We start from the raw sequence: 13,916 nt of genomic DNA on the forward strand, positions 1-13,916 counted from the left end.
TCGTGTGTTTGGATTGGGTTTAAAAGTAAGATTTGAGAAAATAAATTAAGAATAAAATAAGAAACTAGTGCCGACGTTTCACCAAACGACTTTTCAAGCGATTCCACTGTCGCGGACAAATTTCCAATATCGGAATGAAATCCTGAGAGTCTTGCTAGAGTCGGGGCGCTCTCCCGTCGTCTCAATCGTTTGGTGTAAGATGGTCATAAAACTCAGCCCGAGCTGCACATATCTGTACATGTTGTTCATACATTGTTCATATCACATAGCCATATTTATTCTGCTCTTGTAAGGTAACTGCTAATACACTGCACATATTTATATCTAATTTATATAACTCTAAATCACCTTCTGTAAACCAACTGTATACTACTGTCTACACTGCACTATATGTCTTGTCCTGTGTATGCACCACCTGTCTATACCTGTCTATATTTTGTATATCGTATTGCACTTTTCTGCTCTTTTTGCACTTCTGGTTGGACGCAAACTGCATTTCATTGTCTTTGTACTTGTACTCTGCACAATGACAATAAACTTGAATCTAATCTAATCTTAAATCAGTCTTTTTCTCGTCTTGACGTTCCGACAAAATCAAACGTGTTGGATATTATCGTACATTTGAAGTCTTAGTAGTAGTAGTAGTAGTAGAAGTAGTAGTAAAATCTTCTAGTCTGAGACTAAAAACTCAGGGACATTATGACAGATTGTCTTAAGATGTGACATGGTGTCAGACTTCTATCTTTTCAAAGTCGTTTCAGAGTTTTCTACTGTATGCATAAGAAACATTCTTTGCAGGACTTTAAAAAGCTGCCTTCAAATCAGCCCCAAATATACTGATGCATAAATTAAAATAGAAAAGGTTTAAAAGGATGCACTTTTGAGCGGTGCAAAGAAAGAAATAATCCCTGTTTACTTGCACACGTCTTGCTGCTGCAGATGTGTCCCGCAGCTGTAGGAAGTCTTATAGGTGTGGCTTGGAAAAAGTTGCCCCAATAATCTCCCTAATTTAAATATTCATCAGCGAGGCGGGGTTTGAATTGCAAATGACTCTGAGCGGGCCCACTCAAATATGAACTGCTTTTTTTTCAGTCCCTCGGGCTACTTATAAAACCTCCAGTTTCAAGACATCCAGAGAGAGTTTTTAAGAGAGTTGGCTTATCAGTTTTCTATTAAATGACAATAAAAAGAACTGCAAAACACTGACTGAAGTGTCCTTAAAGACTTGTAGAGTGACTCAAAAAGTATTCAGAAACGTGTCTTCGCATGCTGAAGACACCCACAACGTGACGCGTGGAGGGATAACATGTAGGAGACCTGTGCAGAGGGCACGTCTCTGATATGGACATCAAGTCACGTTAGACACATATTAACGTATACATAATGCAACAATCTGTGCTAAATTGTCTCTTTTTTTTTTGTTTTTTTTTAAAGTGGCTTTGGTGTTCATATTAGGACAGCTGAGACATGTACGTGTAACACTTTCATGAACAGTATCTTCTCCTGCAACTGAATGAAAAAAAAGGTCCAGCTTCATCTTGTTACATCTGCGCTCTAAATTAACCGAGTGGAGAGCCACTTCACCTGGAGGAGTGTAAAATAAGCAAACGGGACTTACTCCGTGCGCAGATCCCACGGCCAAGGCGACTGCTATCACACAAATCCTGCCAGAGAAATAAACATTTGAGTTAGTTTGTTTGTTTTCTTCCCCCAGTGATTATAGCCTAAATTCCGCCGGAGCTCGGCTCATCTCGCTACAGAAGGCGCAACCAGCGCCGCGGCTGCTTGCAAAGCCGAAAATTGGAAAGAAATAACGTTTGGAGCGTGATTTCTAAGAGGGGAAATAACTTACAGGAATTTCATTTTGATCGGACTGGCAGAGGGGGAACCGCAGCTCTAGACTCGATCCCCTTGTCTTCACCAACAAGGCACTTCAAACGCGCTCATCGACGGCTCCAAAAAAAAAACCTGTCATCCACCCGGAGTCAGACACAGAGAAAGAGAGAGATAAAGTAGTCCCACCGCCAAACACAACCCGTATTTATACACACATACAAACACACACACACGCACACGGCTTCACGCATTTAAACACAACCTGCACGTAAAACCCCTCTTTCTGTGGGTGATTTCTGTCGTAAAATGAGAGCTTATCCAACTCACCAAAGTTGCAGCGGTGAAGTCGCTGCTGCGCTCTCCGGGTTGTTGCGCTTCAACTCAGCCAGCGCACCACAGCAGCAGGGAGAGGAGGGGCCAACACATGTCATTCATGCCTCCATACCTTTTGGCTACAACAGGAGCTTTTACCCACGCACACAGAGCCATGACCTCTTCAAACTGTTTGGTGCAGCGAAGGAGGCACTTCTACCCGGAGAAAGTATTTATTTGGTTTTAATTCATGCAAGAAAAGCAAAAAAATTTAAGAAAACATGTCACTATTAAAGATATTATAAAGACCTTTATGTCTATAATACTCAATTATGAAACATATATGAACATTGTATTTAAGGTATCCCCCATAATATCAACATAATGTCCCTAAAAAGGTTAGTCTTAATAATGACTGTAGTTTAAAGTGACTTTATGATACTTTATGTAATATTAGCACCCATACAACCAATATATTTGTCATATTACATTATGTTAAATCTGCTACTAAACAGTACACTTTATTTAATCTCCTGGGGTTGCATGATATTTCTGTTGTGTATCATATACATTTGCAATTAACACATTGTTTTTCTTTAAATTAAAAAAGGATCCCATAAATATATTACAGGATTCTCACAGCTCTGTGTTGTCAGGGTCATATTTATATCCATAGTGAGATCAAATTTAAAAAAGACTTTGTTTTAACACCTCAGTCCTGAGCTACTGCTCTAAACATGGTGCAGACACAGAGTTACTCAAGTTGCAAACAGGCCTCTTTTAGCTCTTGAATGTTCTATTTTAGTACAACTTGACCTGAGTTAGCATTCACCAGAGTTTATTACAACATGTTAATTAATCTACTTATAGATTTGGTTGACATTACACTCATGTTGCTGTTTAAAATATATAATGTCTTACATAAAGGCCTCGTTGTTCTTCTCTGCAGTTTGTTTTTAGCCGCGGTGTACCACAGGGATTCTTCCTGGGATCTACTGAGTTTTGCACTTTGACGTAGGAATTTGAAGGCATATCTATTGTCATTGCTGCATTAATCAGTGTATTCCCTACATTATCTATGTCCCCAACCTTATCCCTAACCCTAAGCCCAAATTGCAGAAATAGTTCAAACATGAAAAGCACAAAACTTTCTTCAAACTGGTTCATTCAATTCTTAAGTCACGATCATCTTTGCAGAGTTTCCAGATCTTGTCTCCACCAGTTATAACAACCCTGTCACCCAAAACATATGTTTACATACAACTAAACTGCGTTATGAGGGAAACATAGTTTCTCCTGGAGTACGTTTGTTTCAACAAGTACCGACGAGAGGCACACGTTGCGAAAAGGCTGCAGTTTTAAACACGTGGTTAACGCTGTGAATTGAAACTACTAAACTACTTGGTTAGGTTTCCGTAGAAGATCATGGTTTGGGTAACATAAGTAGGCCTACGTTTACATATGTTATGTTATGTTATGTTATGTACGTGACGTAAATTCAAAAAGTACAATTTTTTTTGTCTGAAATGTAGCGGAGTAGAAGTAGAAAGTGGCACGAAAACTCAAAGTTGTACTTAAGCACAGTACTTGAGTAAATGTACTTAGTTACATTCCACCTTTACACTTCACAGGGCCTAAAAGAACAGACATGTTGCTCTTAAACCTCAGCAAGCACAAGTCAACAACGCTATTACTCTAATCTGGTAAACCAAACCTGCAAAAGTTGTCTTTAAGATATTTGAAATTCGGCTCTGAAATTGTCTCAGAGTACGAAAAAGAAAAGTATTTAAGATCACAAGCAAGAAGAGAGAGAAAGAGAGAGAGTGAAACTTGTGAAACAGATCATTAACTGCTGGTTACTCTTACAACTTCTTGCCCCCATACAGGATGTTATCTGCATTTTAATTGTTTTCGTGCTTTCAGGGCTTATTGCCATGAACATTACATATTCCATTATACAATGTTACATTATAAGAAAAGAAAATGTGCAACTGAAATGTCAGTATGTGACTTTCATGTGCGTTTTAGGAGGTTTGGATGGCTGTTAGGATGATCTCATCCATAAAGTTTTAGATATTATAGTCAGTATCAGCAGCTGTGAACATAACTTTCACTATAACCCTCTATATTCACACCCAATTTAAAAGGAATGGAAGAAAATGAGAAAGAAAGGATGATGTAGCCTACTTTGTTTGAAAAAAAGTTATTTCTTAATTTGTTCCATTTTGCCAGCAGCATCCCTCTGTCAGGAGTCAAAAGTGAGAATTTGGCCTTTCATAATCTGGCAGGAATGCAACATGTCCGGGCCTATAGAAAATGTCAAATAAAGGTTTAATGTCAACGCTTTTTTTGCGTAGCCTCAGGCGTTGGGTAGGTATTGGGGAGGCACCATATCCATCCGCGCTTGCGAGGGCCTAACATTATTCAATTCTTTTAGAAATTGGAAAGAATCTAAAAACATATCGTCGTCTAGACTGAAATGTCACGCATTGATTACAAGTTCGGACCACATTTTAAGATGCAAATCAGAGAGACTTTTATTTTTGAGGTGAATTGTCTGTCTTGGTGTAGGTGCAGGGGGAGCTAATATACGTGCGCCCTGGGTGTTGGAAGTAGATCCGGCTGGGCAGGTTTGCAAGTCGAGGAGAGAAAAAGTTTGAGAGGGGGACAGCAGAGGCGCACGGTGCTAGAGCCAGCCAGGACCACTGGGAGCCTCTTGCAAGCGCAACAACAGCCAGCCAACACGCCGAGAAAGAAGTGCCTTTTCTTATTATTTCTGTTTCGCCGAGAATCAAGTGTGCAGGGGGGGGGGAAGCAGGGCTATGACACGCGAGTAGAGAGCCGTTAAGTTTGTGAGTGTTAACGCAGGCGGACCCTTGTTTTATTCCCCCCAAGATGAATAAAGACTTGAAGAGCCTGCGACAGCTCGCCGTGCCTCTGCTCTTCCTCGCCCTGAGCGTCGCGGTGCAGCGATCCGACTCTGCGGTAAGTGCGTTTTCCACTTTCTTTCCTTTTTTTGCAGACATATAAAGCCTTCTATAGCGGCTTTTTTTGCCCCGCGAGATATAGCCTATTACCCCGCACGAAGAAGCCGAGAGAGCCGCTGCTCTCAGTAAGCCGGCGCCGGGACACCACCGGCTCCCACAGCGGGTTTATAAATAGAGAGGCTGCTTTATAACAAGTGCTTATCCTTCTGCTCTAATAATAATAATAATAATAATAATAATAATAATAATAATCCAGTTACCCCCTATTGCAATGACAACAATCACATCCACTTATATAGGCTACACACCTTTTTGGGCTGAGCTTTTAAAACGACGGGGAACCCGCGAGCTCTGCTTTGTAGTTTGGTGGGAAGAATCGGACGGAGTGTGTGTCCCGTTCCGTGGGCATCACGTTTCTTCCTCCCTGTTCTCTGCAGCAGGAGGCAACCTGTAGCAACACGCCGACCACGGTGCACTTTGCTCAGCCTGCATCTGCCTTTTAATCTCGGTATCATTCCTGCATCTGTCTTGTAATCTAGTAGTCTTTGGTATATTTGACTCTTAAACTCGTTGACGTGTGTGTGTGTGTGTGTGTGTGTGTGTGTGTGTGTGTGTGTGTGTGTGTGTGTGTCTCTTAAACTCGTTGGTGTGTGTGTGTGTGTGCGTGTGCGTGTGCGGCGCGCTTCTTCTTAAAATATTGAAGTTAACTGCAACATTTTTGCTTTGTCAGTGATAATAACGCTCTTATCTAAACCACGGTGTGCGTCATTTCGTTTGGTTAACAACCATTTGCATCCCAGAAGAGCGGGCATGTGATATTTCTTTTTTCGAAATTTCAATTTTTTTATTTTTTTTATTTTTCTTTTTTTAGGTGTCTCTCCCCTGCAGGTGTGTTTTATGTTGACAGCCCCTAGCTGGTCCCTGGCGCATGTTGAAGTATAGATATTAGACCACATAAAATCCAGCTTTGTATTGCTTTATCGCTTGGATTCTGTGCAGGAGCAGAAACACGACTTTCAGTGGCTCTATTATCATTTGCATCAAGGTGAAAATGCCTCCTTGCACTAGAGATGTATCAGGAGCAGAGATCCAGGAGGGCGTGCGTGTTTGGGTCCATAACTACTAACTTCAGCCCTTCTCACTCTGATTCCTAAACTTGTGGCTGCAGCTCTGTAAAGGCTGACATCCCCGATGCATAATCAAAGTCGCAGTCCGAGTAAGCAATGTAATATTCCAACAGGCTGATGAATATTCACACTTCATTAATAATTCATGAGGGCTTTAGATGCACGCTGATGCACACGATCCCGCCCACCCACAAGGCGTGTCCAATCAGGCCTGCACACTTTCTGTTTATCACTTTGTATGGCATCAGTGGTGGAATGTAACTAAGTACATTTACTCAAGTACTGTACTTAAGTGCAAATGTTGACGTACTTGTACTTTACTTGAGTCTTTTCTTTTCATGGCTCTTCCAACTTCTACTCCGCTACATTTCAGAGAGAAATGTTGTACTTTTTACTCCACTACATCAATCTGACAGCTTTAGTTACTAGTTACTTTACACATTCAGATGTTTGCACACAAAACACATGTAGTTTATAAAATCAGATGTTTTATTATAAACTAGCCAACAATATATAGACCTACAAGTCCAGCTGACATGATTAGACCATTAAACACACAGCTGTTTGGATCCTTTACACTTTCTACAATGGGAGGATTTTTCTGCATTGAGTACCTTTTACTTTTAATACTTTAAGTACATTTTCCTGATGATGCTTACATACTTTTTACGCAAGTAACATTTTCAATGCAGGACTTTTACTTGGAACAGAGTATTTTTTACAGTGTACTATTAGTACTTGAGTAAAGGATCTGAGTACTTCTTCCACCGCTGTATATCTAAGTCCTCCCATCTGTCCCCGTTTTCTGCCAGTACGAGAACTTTGAATGTTCCAAATCATTCAGTAGTCTTTTATATACTTGCATCCTATGTTCCTCATTACCTAACAGAGCACACAGTCAGGTGTTTAGGCTCTTAACACCACTTTTAATAAGTTCAGAGTGAGGTCTAAGTCAGACTATGAGGGGACGGTGAGTCTGCTCAAAGTTTAATATCTATAATATAATAATAAGTGTGGTATGAGGACTTTTTGACAATCCTGAATCCTATGTTTGTATGGCGTTATTTCATTAAGTCAATCAAGTTTTTAGGCTATTTAACCCTTTGAGGACAAAAGACGCAACGGCGCATCCAACCGGTGTTTGACAACGCTCCTACTCAAAAAGCGATATTACAAAATGTCATTTTAGACATTTAGTTACTATTTTATTCATATATCACGCTACTTTTGTGAACCCCAGACTTTTGTAAACTCATTTCAAGCACCGAAACAAGTGAGTGTAGGTATGTTTTCACGAGCGACTTGAGAAATATTTCCACTTAAGGGCCAAATTATCTCTCTACATGTTGCTCTGGAACAATGTTGGGCGTCACTATACAGACAGCTGAGTTAAAGGAGTGTTTGGAGGTGTTGGCGTTACTGAGTGGCTGTTATCGTTGCCATGGTGATAGAGGGGAGGGTTCACTTTGTACCTATAGGAATGTGGCTGACCCCGCCCTCTTTGGAGAGGACGAGGGGGAAAAGAGGTAGTCCAGAGGGGGAGAGGGCGAAGATGGGTCGAGGACAGCAAACAAAAAGTCCAGTCCTGACTCTGGGAACAGATGTTTGGTCGACTTAATGGCTTTCAACCACGTCTCACAGCCTTCATCAGTTGATTTTGGAGTTTGATCAGGCTCGGGGAAAAGCTAGCGATGCCGACTTTACACCTAAAATGACTTTTCAAGCGATTCCACCGTGGTGGACAAGTTTCCAATATCAGAATGAAATCACGAGTCTTGTGAAAGTCGGGGGCACGCGCCCGCCGTCTTAAATGTTTGGCGTAAGGCGCAGGGCTGCACAATCAATTGTTTTTTTATCGTCGGCGCGGTATCAACTTGCGCAACACACACATTGTGAAAAGGCTGCGACATATTGCGAAAGACACTCAAGAGATTTTTTTTTTCAGCAGAAAACTGCACTTCAAGATGTAACTGTCTTTTTTTTAGTGGAGCCTTTTATGTGCAATTCAATGTTCAATTAGTTGTATTTTAGCAGAATACTGACAGCAGCAGAAAGGCAGAACTGAGTACACTTTAATATCTGTTTATTGATCGCAAGTGATATCGTTATTACGATATTCAACGTTGTCGCATATTTTCCTCATATCGAGCACCTGTCTTAGAGCTGTTACAAACCAACCAGACGGCCGACCGTCGGCAGAAAAGCCAGTCGGACTGATCAGTCGGGTCCCCGAGGTCCAAAAAAATGCCTCAAAACACACTGAGGCGACGCCGACTTGAGCGTACGCTCTGCGCGTAATACGTCTCCATAGCAGCAGGCGGCGCTTCTCTGTATTGTTTCCCAGAAAACGAAAACCGGCAGCTGATTGGACGAACGTGTCACGTGGTTCTTTTTTTCTCCGGAAATTCAAAGACAGACTGTCATGGCGGCTCGTTCAGAATACGATCTCATATTGTACTGAAATAGTTCACCGAAACGTGTTTCTGAACACATTTGAAGCGAGAAATAGGCCGTGCAGTTGCTGAATCTGTCTTCATCTCAGATCGACAAAGTTTAAAAGATTTTCGTCAGATTTTGAGAGACTCATCCGCTCGCCATTTCTGGGTGAGTCCCGACTGCCCTGTCTCCGACTGAGCGTGTCGGGTCGGCCAAAATGAAGGCAGACGGCCCCTCGGACGGACGACGGCACGGAACACACGGAACAGACTCGAGTCACTGACCTCGCCAGACTGTCCTACGGCCGATAATCGGCTCTGTGTGTCAGCCCCTTTAAGTCAGTCTTTTTCCCGTCTAGACGCTTCGACCAAATCAGACGGGTTTGATATGTTTGTAACTTTTAAGTCTTGGTAGTCAAATCTTCTAGTCTGTGACTAATAGATGTGAGATGGTGTCAGACTTTAATCTTTCGTAAAGTTTTTTCAGAGTCTTACAGTCTTACAGTCTACATATGGAGAGGTGATGCAAGTCACACACACGCACACAGACCCGCATGCACGTGTGCACGCACACACGCACAAAAACACACATGCACACACACACACATGCACAAACATGCACGCACACACACACACACACATTCACACACACGCACGCACGCACACACAGACCTGCATGCACACACGCACAAAAACACACACGCATGCACACACACCCGCATGCATGCACACCCGCACATTCACACACATACACACACACATGCACGCACACAAACACACACAAAAACACACGCACACAGCACGCTGACACGCATGCACGCATGCAGACACACACACACACACACACACACACACACACACACACACACACACACCTGAGCTGCAGCAGGTCTCTCTCTGAGGCCCCCTAGTGGAGTCTGTATGTGTGTGTGTGTGTGTGTGTGTGTGTGTGTGTGTGTGTGTGAGACCAAATCCACCAAATATTTCCTCAGGAATGCAGCTTGCCTTTATCATCACTGTTCACAGAAAAAAAAAAAAAAAAAACTGAAAATGGTGAAGTTTGAAATATGAAAGAAGTGTAAATCTCTCCTACTGCTGGTAGGTAAACCCCCTTAAAATCAGCTTTAAAAAAGGCTGTTTTCTTTCTTATAGGTGATGTGAAGTTGACGTTTGGAGATGCATGGTTTTCACAGGACAGTGAGAATAAAGATAACTGCACGTACAATTTAAAATACAGCACACGCGTGTGCGAAGAGCCTCCCACTCTCAATCAGCTGGTAATCATTGACTTCCCACATCAAAATAACTAACTAAGTAGAAAAAAATCTATTCAAATAAATGATCTAAGAAGTAGTGACGTCTGAAGTCAAACAAGTGAAATCTGAAGTAGATTACGCCCTAGGACGTATAAAAATGACATCGTGACATCCCTATGTCTAATATATCACTGTTTAGCTGGTCGTGTGTGTGTGTGTGTGTGTGTGTGTGTGTGTGTGTGTGTGTGTGGTATTAATCCTCGCCCAGATATGAATCTCCATTCAGCCAGGTGAGGGAGTTCAGCGGTAATGTATACCTGGAGGTTTTCCTTAGAACCCGTCATGCCGTGCAACCACAAACACACTCTTAATTTGATGCATGCTTTCGTGTGAGCACACACACACACACACACACACACACACACACACACACGCACACACATGCACGCACACACACACACGCACGCACACACACGCACCCCTCCACCTGGGATGTGGGTCACGTCAAAGGTGAAGCAACCTGTGTGTGTGTGTGTGTCTGTGTTTGTGTGTGTGTGTGTGTGCGTGTGTGTGTGTCTGTGTTTGTGTGTTAGCCATAACATCCTCATACTGCGGCGAAGATTAAATCTGTGACGTTAGCGAACACTGCAGAGCTGCATTTGAGCCGTTTTCTCTCGTCTTTGTTGGTTTTTATGATTTTCTTCGTCTACTGTCGTTTGGACTCTACTTTTCTTTTCTTTCATCTTCTCTTCCCCCCCCCCATCTATTCTTCTCACTTTTTGCTGTGAGTGCCAAAGAGAGACACGGAAGATTTAACTTAAATTACACTTATATTCCAGAAATCTTTCATTGCAATTATTATAATATAATTATATAAAAAAAAGTGTCTGAACCGAAAGATGTTTCGCCAGTTTAGGCATCACTGCAGCTTCATGCCGAAAAATAATCCAGGTGTCGTGAGCCAAAGTTTAAAAAAAGATGAAAAATCTCACCTCAATGTCCAAAAAGCTCCTGAACTACTGTTAGAGAATTAGTCGTTTTAAACCTTTGAGATATCCTGCCTAAACTGAATAATCAAAAGCAGTTTTGCTCTCTTTCTTAAACTTATCCCAACGTACATCTATCCTCCTCCCTTTCTGACTGTATCTCCCTCCCTTTTCTTTTTTTCTCCCCCATCTCTCTCTCTCTCTTCCTTCCCTTTGTGTCTGTTCTCGAAGACAAATTCCATCGTTTTCTTGCCTGCTTTGAGAGAAGGGCTCCTTAAACATCTTTACCTCCTTTATATATAGTTACCCATTGTAAAGGAAGTGTGTGTGTGTGTGTGTGTGTGTGTGTGTGTGTGTGTGTGTGTGTGTGTGTGTGTGTGTGTGTGTGTGTGTGTTTCCCCGGTAGAACTCACACCGTGGTGTCAATGAGCTGAAGATGCCGTTGGGATTAACAGGTGCACAACAGTCAATGAGAGCTAACCCCAAATGTTTAGACAGCTAATTACCACAATCCATCCTCCTCTTCATCACTCACTCTCACTCGCTTTTACAGCCGGAAGAAGCAGCATTGGAAGTTAGGGCTGGGACAGATGATATGCTTTTTTTTTTTGCCCCGATTCGATTCTTTCACGATACATGGGTGCCGATTTGTGGATTTGTGTTGCGATTTTCATTTATTGTGATTATTCGATAGTTTTGAGTATTGCGAGTTACTTTTCCTTCTTTAACAAAATACAGGTATATCCAGACAGACAGTATGAGAAAAATAAAGTGTTTTTTTCAACATTAAAACATACAAAACCCCAAATACAAGTGTGAAACTCAAAATGAACATTGATATGGGACTTTTAAGGGGAAAACACAAGACTTTCACGCAGGTTTGTGTCCCGGGAGTACTACTGTACTTAAGGTGACTGGTGTTTTAACCCAAACCAGAATCTTTTCTCTAATCCTAACTAGTTGTTTTGGTGCCTAAACTTAACAACGTCGCCGCAGGACGGTCACTCTTTGTCGGCTGACTGGGGTTATAATGTCATTTAATCTCTTTGCACAAGACGTCTTTTTCTGTCACTTACTCTGAAACTTCATTATCAACCCCTCTGCCCTCCCCCCTCCTCCCCCTTTCAGTATTAAGAGGAGGGTAAACACGGTGTGTTTGTTAGAGACTTCTTTATTTACTCCATCCCTCACTTCTATCGCTCACTGTTTGCTTTGAGGCTTTAAAGGTCAGCTTGGTCTTTTTCCACCATTCCCCCACCCATCCATCCCACCCACCTATCCACCCACCCATCCATCTATCCATCCATCCATCCATCTATTCCATCCTAGCCATCATCCATCCATCCACCCATCCAATCCATCCATTCCATCCATCCCTTCCAATCCCCACCCATCCATTCCATCCCACCCACCCATCCACCCACCCATCTATCCATCTATTCCATCCTAGCCATCATCCATCCACCCACCCACCCACCCACCCATCCATCCATCCAATCCATCCATCCATTCCATCCCATCCATCCATCCCTTCCAATCCCCACCCACCCATCCATCCACCCATCTATCCATCTATCCACCCACCCACCCACCCATCCATCCATCCACCCACCCACCCATCCATCCATCCACCCATTATTATGATTATATTTTGACTCTCATCACTAACCACACCCCCATGCAGTCTTAACCTACTTTTTACTTTGTTACGACTAGCTCAAGTCATGCTACATAGTCACGGCTCCCCACATGACCGAAGCTTTAACCAGTCTGTGAGGGACTTAAAGATTCTTGAAACCTCTTTGGGGTTATAAAAATCAGGAATCTCCGATCTTCTAATCTGGAGGGTTAAGCAGAGATTACTTAAAGGTTTGAGGGAACCTTTTCTTTGAAGGGCAGGGAGAATATCCAGATTAAAGCAGAGCTCTCTTTGTGGCTGTAGAGCTGAATGATGTTACAGATTAATGTTTAAGAGACTTCTTTGAATGTATGGCCGTGTTCAGACCTGGCATTAATGTGCGTCTTGGGTGATCCGATCACAAGAGTGCAGCTCTAAGTACAGGTGTGAACGCACCCGAGACACTTTGAGGATGAATTGAGATCTTGTGGTCTGGGTCCCACCGAAGGACCGCCTAATCAACTGACCTCTTCTGCTTAAAGCGTAGCGTTCTCAAATCACGTTAGCTGGCTTCGTCCACGATGTCTGGAAATTTCTAAAAGCTCTTAGAGATGTTTTACGAGCATGTCAAACCTCTTGGGAGATTAGGTATGCCTGGACGACGCATGTTAATGCCAGGTCTGAACAGGGCCTATGTATGTAGTAACTGTTGGAGCCATTTCACTGGCGACCAGCGTGTGACGCTAATAACGTTTATTCAAATGTGGCCTAATTGGTACGGCTGTACAGCAAGGTCACAGTTTTTTTGACCGTGGTTACGTGTATGGTGATAATGTGGTAAGATTAAAAGAACTGTTATTTTGTTGTATTAGTTTTAAACGGACATTGACATATCCAACTTTAAGTTTCAACTCTTGGACATCGGTTTCAATGTCACAGGAGAAAGGACTTCATGGACGTCAATCGGCTGGTTGATTTGTCAATTGTAAGTCTGCTTTTCAAATTATTTTTTTTGAAATGGAAAGCACTCAGGAAAGTCCAATTAAGACCATTTGAGAAAGTTGAAGCTGTGGTTGGATAATCTTTAATGCTTTTATCAACTCGATGTTTGGTATTTGAAGATAGGCCTGCTGATCTTTTCTCCACAGAGGATATGTAGAGAATCACTTTGAGTAAATGATAAATAAACTCTTTTGTAAGAGATGGGTGTAAGCTTGCCTACATTGCCTACGGGTGTCTATATCTCAGTTTGTTTTATTTTGTAGGACTTTTCACACTTCAGTGTTTGTCTTTCCTTAACATCAGCAGAAACAGTAGATCTATGTGGGCCTGAATCTCGTTTTGGGAACGGAAAGTTGT

The 13,916-nt window shown here is 42.2% G+C and overlaps 2 protein-coding genes across 2 annotated transcripts in view; one reads left to right on the top strand and one right to left on the bottom strand.

Annotated features, from left to right (window-relative positions):
• col4a6 (collagen, type IV, alpha 6) overlaps positions 1–2,262 on the bottom strand; it is a 154,780-nt gene extending 152,518 nt beyond the window's left edge. Inside the window, 3 exon segments of the mRNA XM_078276515.1 lie at positions 1,619–1,664; positions 1,853–1,968; positions 2,164–2,262. Coding sequence (XP_078132641.1) covers positions 1,619–1,664; positions 1,853–1,863 — 57 coding nt within the window. The 5' untranslated portion in view covers positions 1,864–1,968; positions 2,164–2,262.
• A 2,540-nt stretch (positions 2,263–4,802) lies between these two features.
• The window catches only part of col4a5 (collagen, type IV, alpha 5 (Alport syndrome)), an 85,597-nt gene continuing 76,483 nt past the window's right edge, over positions 4,803–13,916 (top strand). Inside the window, 1 exon segment of the mRNA XM_078275672.1 lies at positions 4,803–5,133. Coding sequence (XP_078131798.1) covers positions 5,044–5,133 — 90 coding nt within the window. The 5' untranslated portion in view covers positions 4,803–5,043.

Source organism: Sander vitreus, chromosome 19, assembly GCF_031162955.1.
Source record: "Sander vitreus isolate 19-12246 chromosome 19, sanVit1, whole genome shotgun sequence".
In the NCBI taxonomy this organism is placed as follows: Eukaryota; Metazoa; Chordata; class Actinopteri; order Perciformes; family Percidae; genus Sander; species Sander vitreus.